This window comes from Protomyctophum bolini (assembly GCF_963924005.1).
Source record: "Protomyctophum bolini genome assembly, chromosome: 23".
NCBI lineage: Eukaryota > Metazoa > Chordata > Actinopteri > Myctophiformes > Myctophidae > Protomyctophum > Protomyctophum bolini.
The window spans coordinates 16,392,380-16,420,375 of NC_137884.1; the positions used below are offsets into that span (position 1 = coordinate 16,392,380).

A 27,996-nucleotide genomic window follows, 5' to 3' on the forward strand; every position below is an offset into this window, starting at 1 on the left:
TCACAAAACAGCGCCCATCAGCCGTTTCTTTTCTTTTTTTTCCCTTCCCCTCATGGGCCCCTAGGGGGCGCTGGGCCCCAGTGCACTGCACTGGCTGCACTGCCCTTTCCTACTTCGCTGACACACACACACACACACACACACACACACACACACAGTGTGTGCGCAGGAACAGCAATGTCCCTACGTGATATGTCCATCCCTATGTCTGTATGTCCCTAGGGTACCAACAGGGGGCGCTGTTGCATCACTCACTTCAGACAGGTCTGATTCTTTACAAATAACATGGAAACAATTCATGTACAACAATTCAAATAAAACATTTTATTCCAAAAGCATCTACTCTGTGTGTGTGTGTGTGTGTGTGTGTGTGTGTGTGTGTGTGTGTGTGTGTGTGTGTGTGTGTGTGTGCGCGCGTGTGTGTGCGTCACTGGGGTAGTAGTATCTCAGCCACCAGTGTGTGTGAGTGGGTGTCATAGCGGGGGGCTCCAACGGTGAGAGCATTCTGCAACTGATTGATCTGGTCTGAACTCAGAGCTGGACGCTCATAGTGCACACACAGCCATGGAACACCTGGACATGCGCACACACACACACACACACACACACACACACACACACGAGGAGAAGGAGTAAGCATGAGTCGTGGAAAGTAAAAGTAAAAAAAAGTCTCAGGCCTTTGGCCAAGACAATAAACCCTCTAGGCTACTTAAAAACCTAGGGAAAAGTACTGCCGCAGCACTCCAGGTTCAAACAAAATCCTTCTAGGTGCAAGGCTCGAAGATATAAGAAGAAAATGCCAGCACTGAGCACTCATTGTATGTCCTTTTACATGATTTTATTTACCTCTGAGAATGAAAACGTACGCATTTCGGCCTGTATGCAGTCCTTCCTCAGTGTTCAATGTACTTAAAAACCTAGACTACAAGTTTCTTTACTACAAGCTCTTATCATACTAGATCATCTCATTCCGGCCAATCGCAATTTGCGTCCTCACCTTCGCCTTCAATGTTCACACAATGTTTGTGTTTCAAAGCAGGCCATTCATTGTCAATGGCATTCAATGTTTGTGTTAACACAAAGTTTGTGTTTACACAAATCCTCAAAGCTGGACATAGAAGCGCCCCTTGAAAATATTAGCAAATTGCAGAAATAGATGCAAGAATAGTTTTGAGAGGGTCAAAATTGAAGTGACCTCCCAGAAAGTGTTTGGATCCTAAATAATAATAATCTATTTTAGCCACACAAAAAAAAGAAAAAACCTTTTGTAATAATAATCTAGTGCAAATGTTCAGCCAGTCCACCAAACCAAAACCCATTTACCAGCTTACATTTTATGGTGTTACAGCTCAAATTGTGTCTGCTCATTTATTTGTGTGATCAATTCCAAATTCACTTTGTCCTGCATATAAAATAGATAACATTGGTAAATGTGCACCGTTTTCTCTTTAAGAAAGAGACCCCTGTTACTGGAAAAACACTAGGCTATATACTGTAGCAATGATTACTATCAGAATATAGAATATATTTTAACAATACAAATATCACTTGCCCTACCTTTACGTATTAAAAAAGTACACCAGGTGTGACAGCCTCACCTTTCTTGACATTTTGTCCTAATGATACCAGTAACTCCGCCCCCACACTGTGATTGACAGGTTCTCCAGCCTTTGTCCGCCCTGCCCCCAACTTATGTAGCACTTCAGCTAAAACCATCCCATTGATGTCCCTGACCGTCCCTACACACACGCACACACACACGCACACACACACACACACACACACGCACACACGCACACACGCAGGGATGGAGGGAGAGAGAGCAAATCAGTGTTAATCATACTAAAGATGGAGTTCCGTGATCCCCCCTACCCAAAAACATGATCATCAGATATGATTACTAAAGTTTTTTTTTCAAAGAAAATGTACAGAAACTAGAAAGTGTTAAAATTATGTTTTTATGTGGCCGCACCCACCAGTTAATTAAGTATGTCTGGTTTGCCTGGTAGGTGGTGATGGGGCCTGCTTTCTAACCGTAACCGGACCGCAAAATAACAGGGAGGCATGGCCCTTGCACCTAAACACAGACTGAATGGTGCTGTTAATAGGCAGGCAGATAGATCGCGACATTACACAAGCTTGTGTAATGTCGCAATCGGCCTGCCTGAATCTTAACCTGACAGCCTGTCAGTGTCAGCCTGTCACTCAAGACGGCCGTGGGCCTGTGTTTAGGCGCAAGGGCCACGCCTCCATGTTCTTTTGCGGGCCGGTTAGAATGCAGGCGGTGATGGGTGGTAGTCTATGGTGGTGATCCACCTGAACTGAAGCCGCACCCACAGCTGTCGTTGTATGATAAATGGGGAGGGGTTAGGGGAGGAGATGATATTGTGATGATATTGTGATGTCACTATATCACTGTCATTTCGAGTGGGCCTTTTGACCCGGGCCTTGATTGGGCCTTCTGAGAAACCAAAAATACACAGGGAAGAAGACATAGTTCAATATTGTAACCACGCCGGGGGGTCTATGTAATGTTAACAGATACAGAGAAAGTACAACATTGACGGCACCCTATCTGGAAGAGATGGGGCGATTTGGAAAGATCACTCAGAACATTGAGTTTTGTGTCGACTACCCAAATATGGATATAATTATGGAGTTCCACGTGGATACAGACTGCCCTCCAATTACTGATTTGCATAGGGAAGCCACGCCCACAAGCCTCGAAAATCATAGCAGCCTGCCAGCCCCCCTGATATATGGTCGCTGTCAGATGAAAACTGTTACTTTTCTAGATAAAGAAGTTGGGGGGAAAAACCTTTATTCCAAATTGATCTAATGTAGTTATTATTTAGTCTCTAGCTAGCTTGTCAATACTTTTCATTAAAACCCACAGAAATAGTGAACATAATTTACAAGGTCATGGTGCAAGGTCATGGAGCTATTGTAGACAAGCTGTGTTAGCCTTTTAGCATAACATTTGACTGTAAATGGTGCATTTATATAGCGCCTTTATCCGAGGCGCTTTACATAGATTGTGCATTACATTCACTCATTCACACACACATTCATACACTGATGGCGGCATTCAAGGCACCAACCAGCACATCAGGAGCAATTGGGGTTCAGTGTCTTGCTCAAGGACACTTTGACACTAACTCTGGGGGAGCCCGGATTCGAACATCCAGCCACTCTACCCCTGAGCTCCAGTATATGTAGGCCCTATACTGTTAACTAACTTGCTAATAAAGAATTCAATAAATCAATCAATAATTTATTAATAAAGATAATAAAAAGATCAAATTTGGAGATAGTTTCGGCACCAACAAAATTACATTACGCTCAATGCGCTTTAGACCAGCACCCAACCTCCCTTGCCAGTCCCAATGTCTCCCCTGTATATGTACATATTGATGTATTATATATATATACCTTCTGTCTGAGTCTTTAGTTCCATTTGATGCTCAGCCTTCCTTAGAATCCTGTGATAATCGGTGTGGGCGGCGCATAATGACTGAGCCACCTCATTGGCTACTCCCTGAGCCTTCATCATTGCCTGGAACTTGGACAGAGCGGCTCCACCAGTCACAGCCTCAGAGATCAGCTTACTACCCTCTGATTGGCTGGAGACCTTGCCAGACATCATCATCAACATGCCTCCTACATATAGGAGTGCATAGACACAGAATCAAATGTAACATGGATGGTTTGTTAAATTAGCCGCCTGACCCCCAGCATCCATATTCTGGGGGGAACATTAGCTATAAATAATAGTTTGGCTATATTGTTGACAAAGAGATTTGGGGCTCTATTTTCGTCCCAAGCTAAAGCCCTTCTTTGCCTTTGCCTTTTTTTCTTTCGTTTTTTTTACTATTTTGAAAAACATTTTTGAATAGTTCAACTAGCCGTTCTACATCCACACGTTGTGAGTTTATATATTGGCTATTTTAACTATTAAAAAAAGTTTTTCAAAATAGGTAAAAAAAGGAAGAAAAAAAAGGCAAAGAAGGGATAAGGGGTTTAGCATGGACGAAAATAGAGCCCTTGGAGTTCCTTGGAGTGGTTGCACCACTCAAAAAGCGGTCCGAGTAAAACCCAGCAACTCGGGTCCGTTTGACTAAGAGTAGGGGGTTAAGTGGTTGAACTTGACAGTGAGGATGTGTCACCCTGCGTTGTGACGAGCTCCATGAGGTCGGGTGGGCCGCGTCCCTTCAGTGCCTCCAGTGACTCCATCACCTCCAGACTGTTGCCGACACGTCGGCCAATAGGAACGTCCATACGGCTGAGCACCGCCCCTGTGCACATGCCGAGACCATTTCCTGCAGTCATCTAAAACACACGCACGCACGCAAACACACACACACACACACACACACGAAGGGAGAGAGAGAGAGCAAATCAGTATCATCCAGCCAGATAGCTTCACCATAAGGCGATGTAAATACAAAATATGTACTATATGTATTTGTAAATACAGAGTTATTTACCAGTGAGTGTGCTAGCTCCTTAGCACTAGCCAGGTCTTTATATAGTGCAGCATGACCAAACTTGACATCCAGAATCAGAGCATTCAGAGACTCTGCACCCTTTTTAGAGATTATGGAACCTGGACAGACAGACAGACAGACAGACAGACAGACAGGCAGGCAGGCAGGCAGGCAGGCAGGCAGGCAGGCAGGCAGGCAGGCAGGCAGGCAGGCAGACAGACAGACAGACAGACAAACAGACACATTTAACATCTTTATTGCGTTCACATTAACAAGAAATTGTTGAACACCAACAACAGTAGATGCACAAAATTGTGAACTTGGGATACAGATCACGGATACAGGGACTCAGGGAGCATTGTCTCCAGCGACTGCCAGTTATCACAGACACTGAACAGAATTGAACCATGCCTTAGCTCTTGGCTTGGACAATCTGCAGGCCTCTCACAACTGATGCTCATGTGGAAATTAATTCAGTTCACACATGTGTGAATTGTATGTGTGAATTATTCCTTCTACTATAGTTCTCAAATCAAGTCTACAGGCTCTCATATTTTGCAATATATTTAACTTCCTATAACAAAATGAATGTAGTAAACGATAGCTAGTAGTAGTATAGTACCAGTAATAAGAGGCAGGCTGTCTACTGTACTGGTTGCATCTCTCAGGGCATACAGAATTCTGTCCGCTGGAACCAGCGATTCTGTCTGACCCACAATGCAACAGCCCACTGAGGATAGTGTCTCCATCACCTGAGACACACACAGACAGACAGACAGACAGACAGACAGACAGACAGACAGACAAGTAAAGTGTGTTAGATTTACTACTGTAAGCCAATTTGCACCTCTATCTGGGCATGAGGTGCATTCTGAACATGAATTGTCACTTAACACCCCACCACCACCTTGTAAAACAGATCTTTTTTCTGTCTACACCAAATCTCTTTGTCAAAATCTACATTCTACAAGCTCCATCCACACACTATAAAAGACAGCTTGTGCATTCTGAAGAAAACCTGGAGACTTGACATTTGCGTACACACATTTGTCCGCGTACGGACATATTGATGACTCCTGTCTAGGGGTTAAGTGGTTATGGGAGGATCATGCAAATAATATGGTACATATGTTTGTGTTCTGCTATTTTGTTTTTGAATATTATTGCAATTTCCCCCTTCTGTGAAACAAATCTGTAATGCAAGGGACCAAATACAAATCTTTGCGACAAAATATCACAAATTCTGCTGAAAATCAGGCAGATTGCAAGCACAATTTTCATGAAGGTGGTTGTTTGTTTCGTGTGTGTTACCTGTGTTGCAGTCAGGTAAACGTTGAATCCTGGTATAGACTCCAGTTTGTCCAGAGTTCCACCTGTATGCGCTAAGCCACGGCCACTTATCATAGGGACCTCATATGTACACACGCACGCACACAAACGCACGCACGCACACACACAAACATGCAAAAGAATGTTGACTGAATGTTCAGAAATTGTAGCGAGACCTCAGTGTGTAGAATGTATAATGTATTGCATGTACCTTGTAGCCACAGGCCGCTAGCGCAGGTGCTAACACCAGGCTAACTTTATCTCCGACTCCACCTGTCGAGTGCTTGTCAACAACAATCCCCGCCCATTCCTTCGGCCATGACATAACATCCCCCGACAGCATCATCTCCCTGGTGAGGGCCTGGGTCTCCGTGGCCACCATGCCTTTCTGCCAGATGGCCATTAGCATGGCCCCTGGAAGGTCAAAGGCCATGGCAGTAACCAACTAGTATTTAAGTACATTAGATACAGTACTGTATCTGTATCAGCATACTTCACTTGTAGATGTATTTTTTGGACACTTACTGGCATTCACTCTACTACATTTCAAAGACAAATGTTGACTCCACTACCCTTTCTAAGAAGGGGACAAAAGGGGGCGGGGGCTCTGATCATTGAACCAATATTCTCCAGTAGGCCATATTGTGAGGTCCCTTTTCGTTCAGTTTCGTTCCCGCGTCATGGGCACTACACATTCAATGCATTTTTTCATAGCTAATACCCTTCTGGACTTTGGGTTAAAAGTTCTACTCATAATATCCTGCAGTATTTTGTCACAAGCCAGAAATGTATATAACAAAAATGTGTTATATTGATTTTGGCAACGCAAAATGTCAAATGTCATAAATACATATACCTAACATCTGAAACAAGTACTGGTGCCTTAGTGTACTCATATGTGAATCTAGATCATGAAATGTAGCAAATTTGTTAAAGAAAATGCTTCAACTTAAGTGGTTAGCACATGAAGCATACACAAAAGCCAAAAGCTTATATTTCATACATAAAAATTGTCACAACCTACTGTGTAATGAAAGGTAGAAAAGAAAAGCAGTGCACCACAAAGGCTACAAATCTATCAAATTGTTACCACACACCCCTAAATTGAATGGTTACTATACTTTGGTCCGACATAGGTTCAAGTTCAAGTTTATTGGTCATTTAAAATAAACACACCTTATACAATGTATTCAGGGTTATTTTTTTGTTGACCAAAAGGGAGTGTTTGGCAGACGCCTCAGCTTATAATGCCAGCCCTTTTAATATTCAAAATAGCTATAAAAAGGATGAAGATACAACAAAAACACAAAACAGACAGAAAAACAAAACAAGCATAACAAAACAAAAACAAGACAAAACAAAACATACAAACAAAAAACGGAAACAATAATAATAATAATAATGATAATGATAATGATAATGATAATGATAATAATAATGATTGAGTATTTGGTTATTCTTTTGATATCAATCCACTTTGTAATTGTCTATCATATTGTTTTTAAGAGTTTTTTTTTAAATAAATGTAATGAGCTGCTTAATTTTACCTCTTTATTGAGGCTGTTCCATAATGGTACTCCTGCGAATGTTAAAGATCTTTGTTTGCCATTTGTTCTGTTTTATTTTATTTTATAAATGCATGTACCTCTGAGATTATATCTTGTTTGTCACGCGCCTGAGCATGAGCTACAAACACTTGAGCAACAAGTTGTCAAGTTCTTGGAAAGCATTGACATGCCCATCTCAAGCAACAACATCTCGGCTTGTCACACACTACCTCGAAAGGACAGCCCGTCTAAGCCTGTTATTATAGTTATTTTTGCTAAAAGGCAAGAATGTCAAAATATCCACCGCAGGGTCTGAGACCAGATGCTATACTTTAAATGCTTAGCATACTAAGCATACTAAGCATCACTGCTTCGTCTCAACCATTACTCAATGGCTCTGGTCTCAGACCCCACGGTGGATATTTTGACATTCCGTATTTTTTTCTTCTTTTTGGAATGTTGCCACTGCTGTTGGAGCAGCCATAAACTAAACAGGTTCATCTCAATGTTCTGGGCATCTTTGTAACGTTAGTGTTAGTAAAAGGCAGGTGAAAGAGTAATGTTTGACTTGAGGCCGACTAACATCAGTCACTCTACCATTCACTGTAGTAGAAGAGGTGCGCCTGGTGAGGGTTTAAACCCTGCAGCTATGTCGAATCCGCCTACAGGAAATACGTAAGCTGCGGCCATGAGACCCGCTTCTGAATTCGTCTATAAACATCTGACATCTGCTTCAACTACAAGACATGTCACCTGCAGAATCTTTCAGATGACATTGCAGTGGTCAGCTGCATCCCTCCATCTCAGGTCACAACACTGTTGAGCACGCATGGCTCAATGCTAGCGAGACCAAGGAGATGGTGGTGGACTATGACACAGGTTTGCTCCAAGGTGTTTTCTTTTTATTCAATACACCATAAATAAGACACAACGTTTCGGCCTTCATCACCTGATGAAGGCCGTTCACGGCCTTCATCAGGTGATGAAGGCCGTTCACGGCCGAAACGTTGTGTCTTATTTATGGTGTATTTGATGAATTGAACAATGTGGACCCTGTTGTAAACAAGTGTAATGCTTAATTGGGTCGTCCACTCACAGTCTTTGTATTGAGTTTGTGCATGAAATGTACTGTAATTCTACAAACTGTTAAATAAATATAATAAATATCTCAATCAATCAATCAATCAATCACTGTACTTACCTTAATTAGTCCAGCACCAGACAGGAACTGGATGTGCGCTAGCCACCTACCTTTGTATACTAATGACCAAGAGGGTACCTCCAACATAAATGCTGAGTTAGTGGAGAATGTAGACAACTACAAGTTTCTAGTTTCCGAGTGCACCTAAACAGGTTGAAAGAATTGTATGGTTTTAAGAAGGGTATTTGCTGGTTGTATATCACCCTTACACCAGTGTGCCTATTAGAGCACAAGGACCAGACTGGCTTGTGGTTTCACATGGTATATATTTATTGAGGATGACATGGAGTGATGATTTTAACTGCACAAGAAAGAAACGGTATAACAGTCAGAAGTGCAAACTAAAGGTACAAACTTGGGCATAAGCAAACAATACGCAAAAAGGATAGAAAGGAGCAAACTTACATGTACATAATGTATCAAACTTGTGGCACAACTGTCAGGGTTCCCACAGTACTTCTCTGATCGAGGGCAAAATGTTTGTGACCAGCTGCAGGTGTGCCTAACTAGTAATTAGTATAGGGCCCCACACACCACTAGAGGAGGAATGAGGTGATCAGCTCCCACTCCACCCCACTCTCAGCTAGAGAGTGAGGGGATTTCGTACACAGGTCGTTGGACTGGTCTGACTACTCTGATGCACTGATGATGACGCGGGCTCCGTCGTGGGTACCTCACATGGAGTGGATGGTTAGGTGCATGCAGCGATGAAGCTGTACACCATAATGGCAAACCTGAATGTTCTAGATAGATTTAATCATGAATTGGAACATTCCAATGTGTTTCTAATGATTAAAATACATAACATCGACTTGACTGAAAGTGTCAAAAGTTAAGTTATAACTCGTTTTCACACCATCTTGGAAATACAAATTAGGGTACCAGACACACCCCATTGTAATGATAAGTATTCCAACATGTTTGTAATGTTCAAATAACTAAATAAATAGACACCGCATTTGTAGCTCATCTGGTTCAAATGTTACAGCCAAAACTGTTTTTAGGTGGCAGCCATATTGGATTTGGCCGCCATGGCGACCACGAAGGTCACAGGCTCGGGCGCCCTAGCTTAATCATTAGAGCATGCCCTGGGCTACATCCGGGCCTTGTCATGTGTACGTATGTTTCATTGTGCTGGGTGCCAATAGCGTTAATTGAAGCGGGGTTTTTAACAAATTTGCTACAGTTCATGATCTAGATTCACATATGAGTAAACTAAGGCACCAGTACTTGTTTCAGATGATAGGTATATGTATTTATGACATATAAAGATTTTGTGTTGCCAAAATCAATATATAACACATTTTACAAGCAAAAACTGCAGCACAAGATTTTCGTTTTTTGGTTATATACTTTTGGTTATATACTTTTATATAACCTGGCATGTGACAAAATACTGCAGGATATTATGAGTAGAAACTTTTAACCCAAAGTCCAGAAGGGTATTATCTATGAAAAAATGCATTGAATGAGTTGTGCCCATGACGCGGGAACGAAATTATTTTTCTAGGCACTTTTTCTGGGGTCCCAACACGGCCTACAGGACTTGCTCCAAGTGCTGGATAATAGGTCTATATTTCTAGACCAGAAAGCACACTGGCTGGGCCAGGCTAGTTTTGGGGAAGCTAGACAAGTGGTTCTCAAAGTGGGGTCCAGGGACCCTCTGGGTTACTTGAGCGGCTAAAAGGACCCACAGCTTAGAGTTATGGTTTGAGGGGCGTGTTCTGTACCTATCTGACTGTCCTGCATGGTTGCTGATGTCACTGCATTGATGAAGGCTCTGATGTCATCATCATTCAGTGTTTGGCCATCTCTCTTCTTCTTTATCAGCTCTGGAATCGACAACATGTCCCTCTGTAACACGAGACAACAGACAGGCCATTAAACGTATAGCCGGCAAACAAACAAACCGTTAACAAACAAACAAACAGTAGGCCTACATGCTTTTTTTTAACACGCACACACGCACGTACGCACACACACACACACACACACACACACACACACACACACACACACACACACACACACACACACACACACACACACACACACACACACACACACACACACACACACACGCATACATGCAGTTCAGTTAACATAAGCAGCATTTGTCACAGTGAACCACCAGCTGCTCCTAGACACCCTAGCTGATATAGGCATCGCCGGGACGGCACTAAAGTGGTTCTCCTCCTACCAATAACCGACCGGACCTACTGTACAAGGTTTCTTGGAAAGGTTTGCTTTCATACCCCCGAACCCTCCTAATTGGGGTCCCACAGGTACTTGGTCCCCTCCTTTTCTCCCTGTAATCTCTTGGCACTGTTATCTCTGCTCACAACCTATCTTAATACTGCTACACCGATGACACTCAACTGTTTCTATCCTTCCCCCCTCTGCTGCTGACATCTCACAGTAGATGTTTTCTCACCACCTCAAGCTGAACCCAGCCAAGACTGAGCTTCTCTTCATCCCAAGTCCTGCCCCATGCAGGAGCTAACTATTTCCATAGATAGACAATAGACAGGTAACTTCGCTTCCAACAGCCAAGAGCCTTGGTGTTGTCCTGTACAGTCAGCTCTCATTCAAAGCACACATTACAGTGGTCACTCGATCCTGTAGGTTTACACTATAAAATTCTATTCACTCCACCCAGGAGTCAGCCTATAGCTCCAGATTCATAATGCAGTATTCAATCATTAAATGAATGATTCCCTCCCCCAATTGGCACAACAACATCCAAAGTAAAGTTGTGAGTGTAGAATGAGAAGAAGACAGCCTTTACCTTTTCTATGGCCAGCTAGTCGACACAGCAAACGAGTCACCAAGAGTGTACGTGGTGCATGTACTTCTTCTGTCACATGTTTTCTGGTAAATCGAAACTTTAGGTCTGTCTGTCTGTCTGTCTGTCTGTCTGTCTGTCTGTCCTCAATATACAAACAACACTGATCTGTCTTATATTTTTGGTTAATTTGCTTTTGTGTAAAAAGTGAGAGCCTGTTAGAACAGGCTTTTGAAGATGTCCACAGAGGACAGGGGGAGAGTATTCCATAGCCTAGGGTGTGTGTGTGTGTGTGTGTGTGTGTGTGTGTGTGTGTGTGTGTGTGTGTGTGTGTGTGTGTGTGTGTGTGTGTGTGTGTGTGTGTGTGTGTGACTGTGTGTGTGTGTGTGTGTGTGTGTGTGTGTGTGTGTGTTGCGTCGTTTGTACAATTTGCTACGAGAGTGTACGAGTGTGCTGTGTGTGTGTGTGTGTGTGTGTGTGTGTGTGTGTGTGTGGAACGAGCTTCAAATTATAATTTTCTTCTTGCCTTGATCTCCCGATTACGATGGGAACTAATTTAACCCACCTTTTTACTTAAAACTGCTGTGACAATAAAGATGATTCTGATTATTTTGATTCTGATTCTTACTTTCTCTCTCTTGTTCTCTTTCACACCACACCACACACATGCAAGCACACACACACACACACACACACACACACACACACACACACACACACACACACACACACACACACACACACACACACACACACACACACACACACACACACACACACACACACACACGCCAGTGATCCTACCTGCATCAGTGAGGATGTAGCTTCAAGTATGGAATGACCTGTTATAAGCTGACACTCAGCTGATACTGTGTGTCATATTGGCATGGGCGGGACGGACGGGCAGGACTCCTTTAAAATTTAACCCTGTATAGGCTACTATAGAACATGGCTTATCCAAATCATTCTCAAACCCTTTCATTTAAGGGCCCACGGTTTGATATGCATTAGGCCACGCAGACGGCAGACGCACACCAATGGGCCCACATCGATGGCGTCAAAAGGGTCAGTGAGATCAATATTTTACCCACACTTTTATACTTTCTGCTGTAAACTGGTGATGTGACAATAAAGGGAAGTTGAAGTTGAGCTGGTCAGTGATTAACTAACCCGGTTTGACTCCCTGACCTTTCTGAGAATGAAGCCTTTCAACTCTGACACTGAAAAAAAGAAGAAAGAAAGAAAATAACATCATGCATGTGTATGTCAGTGGTTCCCAAGCAATGGCTTTTTGGGGTTGCAGACCCATTTTAATGGATCGCGAGTATGGCCTATATATCCCCTTTTTTATGTTTAAATAAATAAATCAGTGACAATAGCAGATGCTGCAGATCTACAATCTCGCAGTTTGCATGCATATTGGCTATTTTCGCTAATCTTTGAAGTAGGACGTAAGTTATTAATTGATTATGTAGGCCCGGGGAAAAAAATAATTTCGGGTTATTTTGGGTCTCAAGATAAAACGTTTGACAATCCCTGGTCTGTGGTGCACATGAACATGTGTCTATGTGGTGCACTTGAACATGTGTCTATGTGGTGCACTTGAACATGTGTCTATGTGGTGCACATGAACATGTGTCTATGTGGTGCACATAAACATGTGTCGTGCACATGAACATGTGTCTATGTGGTGCACTTGAACATGTGTCTATGTGGTGCACATGAACATGTGTCTATGTGGTGCACATGAACATGTGTCTATGTGGTGCACATAAACATGTGTTAAGATCCTTTCTCTCCTGTTGACTGAACGCAGATGTTAAAGTCCAGCCTGGTGACCTGCAGCTCCTGAAACCTAAAGCAAACACACACACACACACACACACACACACACACACACACACACACACACACACACACACACACACACACACACACACACACACACACACACACACACACACACACACACACACACACACACACACACACACACACACACACACACACTCAGGGTCATGATGTCAACACAATCATTGACCGAACCAAAATGTTCTTCAGTTTACAAACAAATCATGTATATTTGCATTACCTTTTTGCAATGCTTTTTGCTGGCTCCGCCTCCTATCGCAAGAACTAATCGCGGACTCGCCAATCGCCATAGAATATGCATGGAATCATGGGACCCATATAGAAATGTCAGCGGGCACCAGATGGTTCTCACCTGGGTTGCCCATGTGGGTTTTAAGTGGGTTCTACCTGGGCCCTAGGTGGGTCCCAACTTTGCAATCTCTGTGGGGCCGACATGGGTGCCATATGGTTTGAAGGTGGGCTGAACAATATGGGCCTCAAGTGGGCTTGTCAGCGGGCACAAGATGGTTCCCACTTGGGCTAGCCCTAGTGGGCTTTAAGTGGGTTAGCCCACTTAAAATTTAGAATCGAGACTATAAACGAGGGGTGGGCAACAACCTTTTCGGGGCATAACATCACAATATCAGCCGTTTTCCAAGGTTGGCGTGATCACCCAGCCGTAACAACAGACAATGAAAACCACCATTGCTTCTATGTATAATTATAGGCAGCTAATTAGAATAACACACATGGATTAAGTCAAGTAATAATAAAACGTAACAAAGAATGCGTCAATAATTTAATATGAATGATAAAGGCAAGATAAATTATCTGGGGAGAAAATATTTATGAACATCAAACAATAATGGTTGTTTTTGATCAACTCAATAGCCCAATATGATCAGCAGGTACAGTTGATAAAAAGAGGTGGTTGCACACCCGTGCTATTTAAACCAATGAGCATCCAGGGTGGTGGGTAGATCGATCAACATAACGTTGCTGTCGGGCAGAAACCTTGCACCTCCATATTCCCCCCATAAATGAATGCCCTACTTCTTCATACAAATATCGTGCAGCAAAAGTAGTGAAAATAGACAATCTACGAGCTTGTATTGTAGATGGGCTTTAGAAAATAGTTTAGAAATAGTTTAGAAATGTTTTGAAAGTTAAAGTGTTAAGTGTGTCTGTTGGTTTATAAATATTTAACCATGAAAGGTATAAGAGCTTGTGACCAAAATAACTCCATTGGATCCATTGGATTTGGAACACAGGTTATTTTAGTATAACAGTAGCAGCTTTTGATTTCCACCCAACAGCGACGATGATACTGTTAGTTGCTAACAGAACCTCACCAGTGACACTTCCTTATGGCTCAGGAGGAGACTGGTTCCGTCTCATTTGCAACTAGGTAGGGAACATTTGTAGGAAATATACAGTAGCTGCTTGGGACCGTCTCATTATAGTAGGAAGCATACTGTAGGATGCATCCTACAGTCACTGTACAGTAGGTTCCTTGGTTTGATTAAATCTGGTTTAGAATTTTAACTGCCTTCCTTCTTCTATTGACATACTTTTGTATGTATATTGCACTCGGTCAGTATGGTACTCTACAGCAGTGGTTCTTAAAGTGGGGTAGTTGAGGGAGGTCCAGGGGGTCCCCATGCAAAGCTAGGAACAGTTAAAACACTGTTATGACTTTTATGTTTCGTCTATTTTTTGTTAAAGGTTGTAGGGACAAAAGAGGAAAAAGAATCTGTCTTCAGTGAGTTCGATTCATTGAGCATGCCTGACCTTCATCAGGCATGCCTGATGAAGGTCAGAACGACCGAAACGTTGCTCAATAAATCTAACTCAAGTGAAGACAGTGTGCGGGATTCTTTTTTCTCTACTTCTCAGATCCAGTTATCCGACGCACCTGTCCATTGTAGGTGTGCATAAAAGGACCTTTTTCTTATATTTTTTTAAAGGTTGACAAATCGTTATGCATATCAATTTGGGGGCCCTTGACATGAAAGTTTCTGAGAACTACTGCACTATTTCTAACTAGTAAGGTGATAGGATGTGTCATTCCAAATGAGACAGAGCCAGTACTGTATATGGCAGGGAGTAAAAACTCCATTGATGGCCTGTTTGTAGTTATTAGGAAGGTCACAGGGCTGTGATTGATTCAGAGTTTAGAGAAAATTATATTTTAGTCTTTGTAGATAATGTAGATACTATGGTAGATACAGAATACTAGATTATAGGTATAACCAAGTATTAAGATGAAGTATGTTAGTAATGTTGAGAGTTAAGGTCAGGTATTAACCGTAGGTTTTAAATGTAAGGTAGATATATAAGGTTATAGTTAAGATCAGGACATAAAGGACCATACCGGTGGTCTGGCATGTTAGCCCATATGACTCACTATTACAGTAAGTAATATAGTTTATAGTATGTGAATATCTGTACTTGACTTTTTTATTTCTGCGACATACATCAGCTATTGTCATTATTTTTGAATAATTCAGACAATGTTTTGAATTTGTTTGGAAACTGTCTAAATTGTAACACAAAAAAACATGAAAATGTACTTTTGTATATACTTAAATAGGAATTCCATTATATGTTGTCATTTCTGTTTTAAGGCATTTTGTATGTATTCATGACTTGTTAACGTTGCTGTTTAACCAATATTGGCTAAATTGTGTCAGTAACATTTTGACCATGGAGAAAACATAAACTAAAACAAAATAACGCAATTAGTGGGGAAATGGTCTATATATTTATGTTTGATATGGGGCTGGAGCGGTGAACAGACAGGTATGGTCCTTTAAACCTATAGGTCTTAAGTGCAAGGTACTGTAGATATAAAAGGTTATAGTTAAGGGTACCTATAAGGTCATTTCTGTACAGATGGCTTAAGAGAATTAGCACCTTCTCCCATCAGCCCTCAATACACAGGTTAGAACCTGGAGCGGTGAAAGCGACATTTCACCCAAAATCCATTTGAATTGTATAGTCCATTTGAACAGCATTTTGTACTCTCCACAGGCACTGATTCTCCAAGAGGGATTTCATTCCAGTCTGTAGTACATTATATACTGGATTTTCTATCCATTGATTAATACAATCTGTTCATTCTATGTATTTTCTACTGTATGTAGTATTACAGTCTGGAATGTATTCTATATTCACGTATGTACAGTAGTCTACAGGGGTTAATTCTTTACATGACAAATGAATGAACGGAAATTGCCAGCGAGTATGTTGCATCAAAACCATTCAGATGCCTCATTCATGCCTTTACTTGAGGTGACAAATTGACCTTGTTGCTTCAATAGACACCATACATAACTGTATAATAGTCCAAGGTTTTCAGAAGGTGGCATACCTGTTCCTGGAGTATGTAAGACTTATTTCATGAGCAGAGCACATCAAATGTGTTTTTGGTGAAATGTCACTTTTAAAGCTCTCCCTGAAACAGACACATCAGAACAGAAATCAGCCAATCACAACAAAGTCATCATTGACAAATCATCTTGAATTCAAAATCAGTGGCAAATCATACGAATTCCAAAACATCTAGCAAAAACGACCTTTGAGTGAATCCAATTCATTGTCAAATCATACCGAATTCACAATCACCAGCAAGCTATAAACAGAAAATCATCACATGGTTCTGACTTATTTAGAAGCTCATAATATTCTGAATCGTCAGCTGAACCTATAAATCAAATCTTTCAGTAGGGGATTAGAAAAATGGTTCTAGAGAGAGAGAGAGAGAGAGAGAGAGAGAGAGAGAGAGAGAGAACGCACCACTATAGGTTCACTATACCCACTGCTGTTGCCATGGTGAGAACAGCCCTCCTCATAATTAAAGATCACAGTCCAGACAAACGTGCAAATGATCAGCACACCGAACAAGGAGAAGACTATGCTATATGGGCCGCGCACAGCAAGTACAGAAACTATGACAATGACGCGAGCGACGAGCGTCCATGTGAACGATCGTTCTGTAAACATGTTGAACACGTGGTGAATATGGTATGACGTCCTGTAAACTCTGATCGGTTTTAATTGGCTAGTCGAGTACTTCTATATGGCTCATCAACTCGCTCTGGAAACGATCCCAACGACATCGGCGTCGTTGTTGTGATGACTGCGCCATCCACTTGAGTTGGAACGATATTCTATAACGAGATATGTACAGTAGTTATAGTTGTCGTACTTGCTGTGGACAACCCTATAAACAGTGTCCACTGTCCTATGAATGTTAAAGGTCTGGTGACATAAAAAAATGTTTTTTGTAATTTTTCTTATTATTTTAGGTTTTGTGAGCTCAGTTGCACCCAAAAAACCCGAACTTTTACCATTCAGTAGATCTTCTGTGGTCTGGGGTTTACTGTCTCAAACAAGTGCTCTGATTTGCCTGTGGACTGTGATGTGATGTAAATCCCATATACGGTATGACATAACAATTTGCCAGGAGTCACTGTTGACGGATGTTTCATTGCAGCTCAAAAGGCTTCAGAACACAAAGAGAAAATGGGACCACAGCAAATCCACTGAATGTTCAAAGTTCAGCTTGTGTGGATGAAATTGAGGTCATAAAACCTAAAAGAAAAACGAAAATAAAAATAAATGAAAATCAATGTCATAACCACATGTTGGAGCTACATGGCTTCCTCAGGCTGACACGTTGGTGAATTAATATAAGAAACTACAATACGTAACAGAAGAACTAGTCAATGTTGTTGTTTTTTCCATTGAGGAAAATATGTATTATTCATTGTGTTTTCTAAAGATCTCCTTCTGTCTGTGATGTCATAAGCCATACTGTGCCCGTCCTTACCGTCTTCAGTCAGCAGGGGTGCAGAATGGTGCATAATTATTAAAATAATCATACTATTAAAGGAACACAAATCAGCTCTCATCAACGTATTGTTGTCCAATGAGACAACTACAAGCAAGAATCAAAACGATCAAGAATCAAGACTTGAGAATCCAAAAGTAGTAATTGTGTAATTATTGGTGGTTCATGATTGCTTTAGCATACTGTCATGCTGCCCCCTCATCATCTCCGGCTTACAACAGTTGATCAAAGCTGATCTGACAATACTGTGCCCCGTCAAAGCTAATTAGACTCTGTTTGCCGATAAAAAGATACAAAGTGAATTAATTCATTAATATGCAAAGTATATTCTACTGTCTCGGATTCTACAATGGTCAGAGGTTGAGAGGTCAGAAGTTAAGCCTAACTTATACTCTGATGCGCGACACTGTCGTGTGCCGGAAATAGCGGACCTACAAGGTCACGTAGAGAGGATGTCAAAATATCTTTAAAAGAAATGTGATATAATATATATATATATTGTTTTGCATTGGGGTCCCTGGCACAAAATACTTTCAGATGGGGATCTGCGGCTAAATACATAAATTATAGTTTTTCTGTTGAACAGACTGAAGACAAATATCCCTGTGGGGACAATAAAGACTACTATAATTATTATCTCAAGGTCCTTGACATGAAGAAGTTTGGGAAAGTATGAAAATGTTTTGTGCCAGTGACAACCAATAAAAGATTTGCGTTGTTTAAAAAAGATTCCACATCTTTCACATTTTTTTTGCAGACATGGTAGATGGGCTATTTCCGACAGGTGACGCGGTCGTGTGACGGAGTAGGAATCGGGGCTTTACGAGGTCAGGCGTTGGGATGGAGGAGGAGGAGGCGCGTGGGTCAGGCGGAGCTGTCCAACAGCTGTCTGAGAGCGCGCTCGATGTTGATGCGGTGTCCCAGCCGGGTGACGCCCAGCTCCGTGTAGTCGTCTTTGGTGAGAGCCGGAAGGTGCGAGCCCTCGATCTCGTGCTCCTGGAAGCGCTGCCGGTGCTCCGCCAGGCCCACGCTCTCCAGCCAGTCGCCCACGTCGTACTTGCTCCACAGGTTCAGGGGCCGCTGTCTGAATGGCCGCAGCGCCATCAGGGGACCCCCCAGCACGGGGGAGGGACAGGGGGACGCGTGGGGCGAGGGCGAGGGCGAGCGGGAGCGCGTCCGGGCACTGGCGCTCCTCATGACGAAGCGGACCTCCTTGGGCTCCGGCGGCAGGCTGAGGCTGGACGACTTCTGCATGGTCAGGCCACGCCCGTGGCTCAGGTGTGACCTATCGGAGCAATTCGAGGAGGGGGAGGAGCTCCGTCCCATAGGCCTATCGATGCAGGGTGAGGGGGAAGGGGAGGGGCTTCGACGGGTGACTGGATAGCGACATCCTGGTCTGACAGTGTAGCTGGTGTAGCCTCTCTGGGAAATGGTGTGTAGCTCTCCAAGACTGGAGAACAGCCTGGAAGATGAATCACACACACAGTTAACTACTTAAATAACTACCAACTACTTAATTAACTACTTAACTGACTTTATAACTAATAACCAACTAGAGCCAGTGCAATATGGGGGATTTGAGACTGATTTTAGAGGGGGCCCATTAATGGACAATAGTGATATTAAGCCTTACCGAGCCATGTGGCCTATAGGTCACGACTCTCTGCTGTTTCTGTAGCGTGAAGCTGTTTGATACATCCCACAGCCATGATGTACAAGTATACACCTAAACATTATGCTCATTTACAGTCCCTGCAGACTGCTGCCATTTTTCAGAAAACCGGTGGAAAAGCACAGACAAATATCTGTCTGCAAGGATCTTTATCCCGAATCCAACCCTTGATGCTGAGTGCCATGCAGGGAGTTACTTTAGGGTGCTATTTTTTATAGTGTTTGGTATGCCCCGTCTGGGGATCAAACACCAACCTCCAATCTCAGGGCTTCACCAAGACCACTGAGCTGAATTATCAATAGGGTTAATAGGGCTCAACAGTGACCTTGACCTTTGACTGCCTGCTAATAAGTCCATCCTTGAGCCCAAGTGGACATTGGTGTCAAACGTTGTGAAATTCCCCCGAGATCAACTTTTGACCAGCTACTTCTAACCAGTTCATTCTTGAGGCACTTGTGCCAAATGTGATGAGATTCCCTCAAGACTGGGATGTACGGACATATGGACGGAGTGGTGGAAAGTAACTAAGTACATTTACTTAAATACTGTACAATTTTGAGGTATTTGTACTTTACTTGAGTATTTCCCATTTCCAATTTTTACTTCTACTCCACTACATCTCGGATCCAAATATTGTTACTAGTTACTAGTTACTTTTAGACTTGAATTATTATTACAAAACATACATTAAGCACTTCAGCACTTATTATACAGTACATTTCGGCCATTTTAAAATAGCCGATCTGCAGCTCACAATGCGTTGCGATGTGACGCATTGTGAGCTTGTAGATCTGCTATTTTCAAATGTTTTTTTAACAGTTAAAAACTGTACTTTTACTCAAGCTAATTTTGAATTCTACATTGCGCTATTGATACTTTTACTTAAGTAAAACAAATTAGTAATTTTTCCACCACCGGATGGATGGATGGACGGACGGACAGACAGACAGACAGACAGACAGACAGACAGACAGACAGACAGACAGACAGACAGACAGACAGACAGACAGACAGACAGACAGACAGACAGACAGACGGTCGGGACGGACATACCTGCACATAATTACAGGAGGACGGACATACGAAAACATAATGCCTCTGGCCATGGCTGTCCTCAGTAGAGGCGTTAAAACAAAATCAGTTTTGACATTAGATGTCAATCATGCATTGGGTAAGTTTCATGGCGTAGTGGTAGCATCAATGGTTGGTAATACAAGGTTTTACTAGTGAAATATGCTTTTACCAAATCGATTAAGGTTAGGCACAGTTAGTATGGTTAAGTTCAGGTGGGGTTATGGTAAGAATGGGGAGGGCATTGAGCTTGGAATTGGCTTTGAAAATGCATACACACGTAGAACGTTTTTCAAATACTAAGGGCTATATCTTGTGTCACCCCTTAACTCTAAACTTATTTTCCACATTTTAAAATAGTTCAACTAGCCGATCTAAATCGACACGTTGTGAGCTTGTAGATCGGCTTTTTGAACCATTTAAAAAGGTTGTTAAATAGTAAAAATCACACCCGTGTGAAGTGAGGGGCGCTCTTATCATCGTACATCAGGCCATAACATTTGCTCAGACACATACGATGTAAATTCTCCATTCATTGTCAATGGGAATTTCATATTTGTGTAAGACATGATATTGGTCCTACATATTGCCTAACATGTCACCCTTGACATCCGACTACTATTTTGCGGTTTGGCGGGACAGTGGTGCACTGCGAGGCAGTGAAGGGTCTACTCTTGAGTGACCTTTGACAGTTTCCGACACCTGTAACAGATGTTATGAAGATGTACAGGACCGCATTCATTTAACGTCCAAAATTATGTGCCAGGCCGCGGCAATGCTATCAAAACCTACCGGACTGAACTGACTGGATGGGCAATCAATCAGAGATCACAACACCTCTGTTATGATGCAGGCCTGTTTAAATATGTTTTCAGTTGTAGAACTGTAGTCAGAAATGAGTTCCTCCTGTTTGTAAGGTAGTATAAAAGTCAGGAGGCAGTTGATTAAGTCATACTGTAGGTTAGTTAATAACTTCCAAGGGATTTATTAGTTAAAATCAGGAATGTTTACCCAGGAGTCAAAACCTACGATTTACTCTCTCCACTGTCATCCACACTCCTACAATGACAAAAAGGACATACAAACTGTTACTAAACAATACAAACACACACGCACGTACGCACGCACGCATGTGAATACAATATGACTAACACATGTGCAGTGGTTTACAAGCAGCAGTGCCCTGAAGCTAATAAGTGAAATATCTCCCCTGGTAGTACGGTAGGTGTAGCAGTGAAATATCTCCCCTGGTAGTATGGTAGTACGGTAGGTGTAGCAGTGAAATATCTCCCCTGGTAGTACGGTAGGTGTAGCAGTGAAATATCTCCCCTGGTAGTACGGTAGGTGTAGCAGTGAAATATCCCCTGGTAGTATGGTAGGTGTAGCAGTGAAAAATCTCCCCTGGTAGTATGGTAGGTGTAGCAGTGAAATATCTCCCCTGGTATTACGGTAGGTGTAGCTTGTAGTATTTGTTAGTATTAATCTGTAGTATTATTATAGTTTCAGTGTACCTGGCTCCACCCACCGGTGACCTACGACCTGGGTCCAGAGGGCTCGGCTCCTCCCCGAGGGAGTGACAGTCTTTGTTCAGCAGCTGCAGCCGATTGGCCAGATCCAGCCCGGAGCCCGCCCTGCTGGTCAGATCCAGAGCAGAGGCCGTCGTCCCCTGCATGGCACCTCCCCCTTCCTGGCCCGGCTCCTCCCCCCACAGCTTGGACCTCCTCTGGAAAAGATAGCGGGGCTGCTGGGAGGAGGCGGAGCAGGAGGCGGACGAGGGGAGGAGCTCGCTGTCTGACGACTGCTTCATCAGGGGGTCTCTGAGGGACGAGCGGCCTCGCCCAATCGGCGAGCGGAGGCGGGGCTTGAGGACCAACGGGGAGGTGGGGGACACCGCGGGCGGCGAGGTGGGGGGAAGGCCGAGGGGCGGGGCCAGGGTGATGGAGGGAGGCAGGGAGTCCTCCGAGCCCTCCCCTCCCCCCTCGCCCCCTCGCCGGGGCAACAGGGTGAGGGAGGGCGGGGGCGAGGCGAAGGGAAGGGGCGGAGAAACCAGGCCGATCCGGCGAAGCTCCTCCCTCGTCTCCTCGTCACTGGAGGAGAGCAGCGCCGGGGGGAGCGTCACCGTGTACGCCCCGCTCTCCTCCTCCGAGCTGCCAATCGTCAGGCTCCGCCGCCTGTCAATCAGAGCGGACTGGCCCTCGTTGGCCAGCGCTGGAAGAGGGGCGGGTCTCCAGCGCTCGGGGGAGGGGGCGGCCGACGACGTCATGCCCCCCTCCGTCTCCGGGCGCTCCACCACCTGTCCGTCGGGGAAAAGGGGCGGAGTCACGCATTTGTGCCTCGGCTCGGGGCTGGTCTGGGGGGTGGTGCGCTTCCTGCGCTGCTCGGGGCTCGTCTGGGGCACGGGGCGCTTGGACCGTGGCTCGGGGCTGCCCTGAGGGGTGGGGACAGGGGTGCGTTTGTGTCTGCCGTCGGGGCTGACGAGCGGGGTGGACGAGGCAGACATTGGCTTGGAGCGGGGCTCGGGGCTCGGCGTTCGGGCCGTGAGCGCTCGCTCTCGTGCAGCAAGAGCCAAGGCGAGAGGAGAGGAGGGATCTGGGAATAAGAGAAGAGATTCAATCCAGTATTAGTAGAATGGACTTCAATAATAATAACAGATATCTATATCTATCAACTGTGCATGTGAATTGCGTGTGGTTGAGAACCTGTCTTCCGTCCTTCACCCCCCTCAGATGAGAAAATGTCTGCTTTTTGGATTTATTGGTGACAACAACGTCGTTGAATGCAAATAGCCATGAAGCCCAGCTGAGCATGCTCAGCACGGTAGGCGCAGGCGCTTGATTTGATTACCAAACTTCCTCGCAGGAGGACAAGTTAAATCGTCTGCTAAATGCCTAAATTGTAAATTGGGTGATGCGCCAACAGCGTCAGCGGCGTGGATCGTCTCTTTACTGCACACTGACGACACCGTTGTAAATCATGCATGTGTTCAAATGTTTTTATTTCAATTATCCTAGTTATTTAAAAACCTTCTTGAACCAGTTCACATCTACTTATTCTCTAAGACATACCCAACATCTTTTTTTCATTGTGCCCAGTATTTCAAGAGAAATAGGGAGACGTGCCTTCAAGTTTAAAGCACCAGCAGATTGGAACATCCTGTCCTTGTCCCTTAGATCAATTACCTCTTTCAATGCTTTCAAGAATGCATTGCTGGTTCATCTAGCTGTTCTTGTTTCTGATTATATTTCCTTATTTATTTATCCTTTTGGCATACTTGTTAATTTGCATTGATTGTCTGTTTTCGTGATTTTTTGTTTTTGTATTTTGTATCTCTCACTTGCAATGGTATATAGTATATTACTTAACTTCTAAGTAAACTGATGTAATGGGTTTGTGGTGGGTTTGAGACGGGGGAAGAATAGTACAGTAATAGTACATATTTATTTGGGTGTCCTTGGAAAGATTTGCTACACGTGAACAGGTTTGCTATACGTACCCAGTGGTTTTCCAGTCAGCGGGTGCAGGAAGGTGTGTGGGGTGGGGGAGGGCGACAGCACGGGAATAGGGGGCGGGAGCTCGCCCAGATCGTCCATGGAATGGCTCAGGGTAAGGAGGGGGGGCGGGGCATGATTGTCTGACCCCGCCCCCTCCACAGACAGGAAGAGTGAGGATCGACGCCCCTGGACCCGCGCGCGTTCAGAGAGCACCTGCTGCTGGTACAGCTCCGCCCTGCTGGGGCTGAGGTGGCTGAGGTCCACGCACAACGCTGAGCCTCCGTCTTGTTCTTTGGAACCGCTCCCTGACAAGCAGAAAGGGAAAAAATCACACCCGTGTGAACCGAGTGGTGCAACTCCCCTCTCTCTCTCCCTCCCCCCCCCCCCCCCTCTCCTCTCTCTCTCTCTTTCTCTCTCATTAGCAGGCAACAGTCTGTCAGCACTGTCTCTCTCTCTCTCTCTGTTTCTGCATGACACAACAGCGCCCCTACTGGTACTCATACTGGTGCTCATACATACATACATAGGTGAACACATACATAGGTGAACACGGACATTGCTGGTTGTAGGAGTGGTTGCACCACTCAAAAAGGAGTCAGATGGTTCTTTTTTGACTACAAGAACTAAGTGAACGTTGAACACATTTCACAGTTTCCGGTTTGTTTCAGATGAGGTTCAGATAAGGAGCATCTATTGCACTTCAAGATTAGGCAATGCAGAAGTGTGAATATACTTATGCTTGTCAATAGTGTACTTTTAAGTCAATCTATAAAATGAAACAACGGCACACTGTTGAATAATATACTATGACACCTACTGTATGCCTGACTATGCTTAAATAACACAATTATAGGTTGGACAAACGGGTCAATGAGGACTCAATGCCAACGTAGCCTATTCTGTTTCAGTTTGAGGCAGATTCGTGCTGTGCTGTTTGTGGTTTTAACGGAGAGAACAAGTGTATCCACTGCATTCGCTCAGTTGCGTTCACTGCTGCCAAAATCATTATGCGTGATTGCCTTATTTCTCATCATCAGCAAATGCCAGCGGTCATTACTATCGAATGCCACTGTCCTGACATCCACTAAAAATGCAAAGACACAGCCCCGCCCCCTACACAGCCCACTCCAGGGACTGAGAGCTGCATATAGTAGCTCTCAAGCAGCAAATTGTTGCTGTCGGGAAGAAACCTTGTATGCCCAAAACTGTTACTTAGGAAAATAAAGATCCTGTGTTCTAATGGATCCTATGTAGTTATTATTTACTCACAAGCTCTTAATACTTGCAACCCACACTTTCAAAATGTAAAAATAGGACCGCAGCGCCTTGTGAGATAGATCGGCTACTTCTGCTACTTTTGTGTGAGACACTGAATAAAATTGAAATATGGAGATACTAGGTTTCTGTCCGACCGCAACGAAACGCATTATAAACAAAGGTTGGCAGAAAACAGTTACAGGTCCCAATTCCAATCCAAGAGAGTGCATACAGCATGCAGATTGGCTGGCACCTCATTGGTATTCATCTACATTGTGCGCTGCACTGTACATGAGAAGATGTGATAGTGAAGAGAGCCAACTTGCCAACGTCAACTCGGGACTCCTGAATCGTTGCCAATCGTTGCTACATAATGTGGTGCGCTTCTTTTCCGCTTCCGTCCAAGTAGAGTGTGTACACGGTAGAGTGTAAAAAAACAGCTTAACAAACACATCGCTGAATTCACCTTTAGCTAAGCCCCGCCCTCTCCCACTTAGACACTTTCCAGCCGGGATCATTCATTCCAATGTTAAATATCATAGATTTTACACATTAAATACTGGTTCATTTTTGGAAACAGACCTTCAAAATCTCTTCCAAATCCGTCAAAAAGGTCTGCCATATGCACTGGAAAAATATGTACTACGTACGTGACATTTCTTTTATAAAACAATGTTTTATCATATAGGAAAACTATTGGCGGAGAGGTTTAACCCAGAGCCATAGAGTAAGTCAAAGTTACGACAACTCAACAAGTTCGTAGAGTTGCGGTGCCCATGTTCATCAAATTCTTAATAAAATGTAATAAATGTGCCCAGTGAAGCATTAGTTGTGTGTGGCATAGTCATAATGGATTCATTGGGGTGCAGAGTGGTATAGTTAGTGATTACGTGCACTGTGGCAATATATATATATATATATACAGTATGTATATACTGTAAATATGTTTCCCACTGTGCCACCCAAGCCCCCTACGGGTAATAACCTGTGGCACTAATAGCCTCCTATTTTATATAATTAACTAATTCATCTTGATCCTTACCTTCCTCCACAGGATGTTGTTTGAGCAGCGGTGACTTCCTCCTCTGGGGCTTACTGGGCGGAGCCTGCTGGCCCACGTTAGCGTACGGGTTTTCTATTGGTCGGCCTCTGCGACGTGACAGAGGGGAGTGGCCTTGGCCAGGGCTCGCGGGGTGAAGGGACAGCGTGGAGGTGTGCGTGGAGGTGTGCGTCAAGGGGTGCGCCAAGGGCGGCGCGTGTGTCTCCGCGGTCATGTGTGGCGTGGGCGAGTCCTGCAGGATGATCATGGACCTCGCCTTCCTCTGTCGCTCGGCGTGGGCGTGGCTTCTGGACGGCGAGTCGCACAACTCGTGGAGCCTCACGGGCTCGGCGCCCGGCTTGAAGCTGGAGCGGTTCTGAGCCTCCCCTCTGGCCGGGGGAGGCGGGGGCAGGAAGGAGGGAGGCGGCCCAGAGTCCAGGAGGTAGAGGGAGGAGGGGGAGGACGGGGAAGGAGGAGGGGGAGGGGCCATCTGAGGGGGCGGGGGGATGAAGCTGTCCGTCAACGAGGAGCTCCGAGGAAAGCGGTTCTCGCCGATCAGAGCGGAGATCCTGTCATCGTCTGGTGTTCCTGACAACACAACATAAACACATCATGGTTAATACGGAGATCCTGTCATCGTCTGGTGTTCCTGACAACACACAATAAACACATCATGGTTAATACGGAGATCCTGTCATCGCCTGGTGTTCCTGACAACACAAAATAAACACATCATGGTTAATACCTTGTATTCAGAAATGAATATAGATTGCGTTAATTCATGTTAATAGCTTATAATCATGAATAAATGTATATTGCATTGATCATGTATATTGTAATAACTTGCAGTATATTCAGGTATAGCAATATACCGTAGATTGACTAGATTCTATACATCATTTGTCATACCGTATTATATTTATTGTAGTAGAACCCATCCTCACTGCTTTTTGGGTATTTGCAACACTTCCAATTTGACTTTAGATTTCCTTTAGGTCCATATAATATTTGACTGTGTTATTTGGTATGATTACATATGATTTCAGTAAAGCGTTAAAACTTGACATGGGATAGAATTAGCATCCGTGTGTGTGTGTGTGTGTGTGTGTGTGTGTGTGTGTGTGTGTGTGTGTGTGTGTGTGTGTGTGTTACCAAATGACTTGGTTCTAGACATTCCTCTTGGCACGGTGTTCTCTAGAGCTGGTGGAACCGCCAGACCCTGTCGCTCAAACAGAGACTACACACACACACACACACACACACACACACACACACACACACACTTTAGAGTAAACAATACTTTAAACAATAAATCTGAAGTCCAATGAAAGTGGCATTAGAGCATTTGACAACAGTACATTGTACTGAATGATCCATTATCCACATGAAGCTTGTGTCCCTATTTTGGGTC

General features: G+C 43.9%; 2 protein-coding genes across 4 annotated transcripts in view; both read right to left on the reverse strand.

Moving 5' to 3' along the window:
• Positions 1-427: 427 nt before the first annotated feature.
• On the reverse strand, positions 428-11,418 carry tymp (thymidine phosphorylase; the record flags this gene model as incomplete). The annotated part of the gene is made up of 10 exons (XM_080757053.1): positions 11,353-11,418; positions 10,295-10,418; positions 6,028-6,230; positions 5,799-5,897; positions 5,110-5,239; positions 4,488-4,606; positions 4,167-4,329; positions 3,433-3,660; positions 1,599-1,739; positions 428-573 (listed from the first exon to the last, which is right to left on the reverse strand). Exons 2-10 carry the CDS (start codon positions 10,410-10,412, stop codon positions 428-430), a joined length of 1,347 nt encoding a protein of 448 aa, XP_080613179.1. The 5' UTR covers positions 10,413-10,418; positions 11,353-11,418.
• A 2,566-nt stretch (positions 11,419-13,984) lies between these two features.
• Positions 13,985-27,996, reverse strand: part of shank3b (SH3 and multiple ankyrin repeat domains 3b) — a 52,637-nt gene continuing 38,625 nt past the window's right edge. For 2 of the 3 annotated variants that reach the window (XM_080757924.1, XM_080757925.1), the window contains exons 22-27: positions 27,738-27,822; positions 26,589-27,173; positions 24,292-24,594; positions 22,310-23,387; positions 21,828-21,857; positions 13,985-19,517 (exon numbers count right to left, since the gene is read on the reverse strand). In XM_080757924.1, coding sequence (XP_080614050.1) covers positions 18,920-19,517; positions 21,828-21,857; positions 22,310-23,387; positions 24,292-24,594; positions 26,589-27,173; positions 27,738-27,822 — 2,679 coding nt within the window. In that variant the 3' untranslated portion in view covers positions 13,985-18,919. Of the gene's footprint in view, positions 19,518-21,809; positions 21,858-22,309; positions 23,388-24,291; positions 24,595-26,588; positions 27,174-27,737; positions 27,823-27,996 lie in introns of all 3 variants that reach the window. The other variant, XM_080757926.1, reaches the window with a different exon arrangement.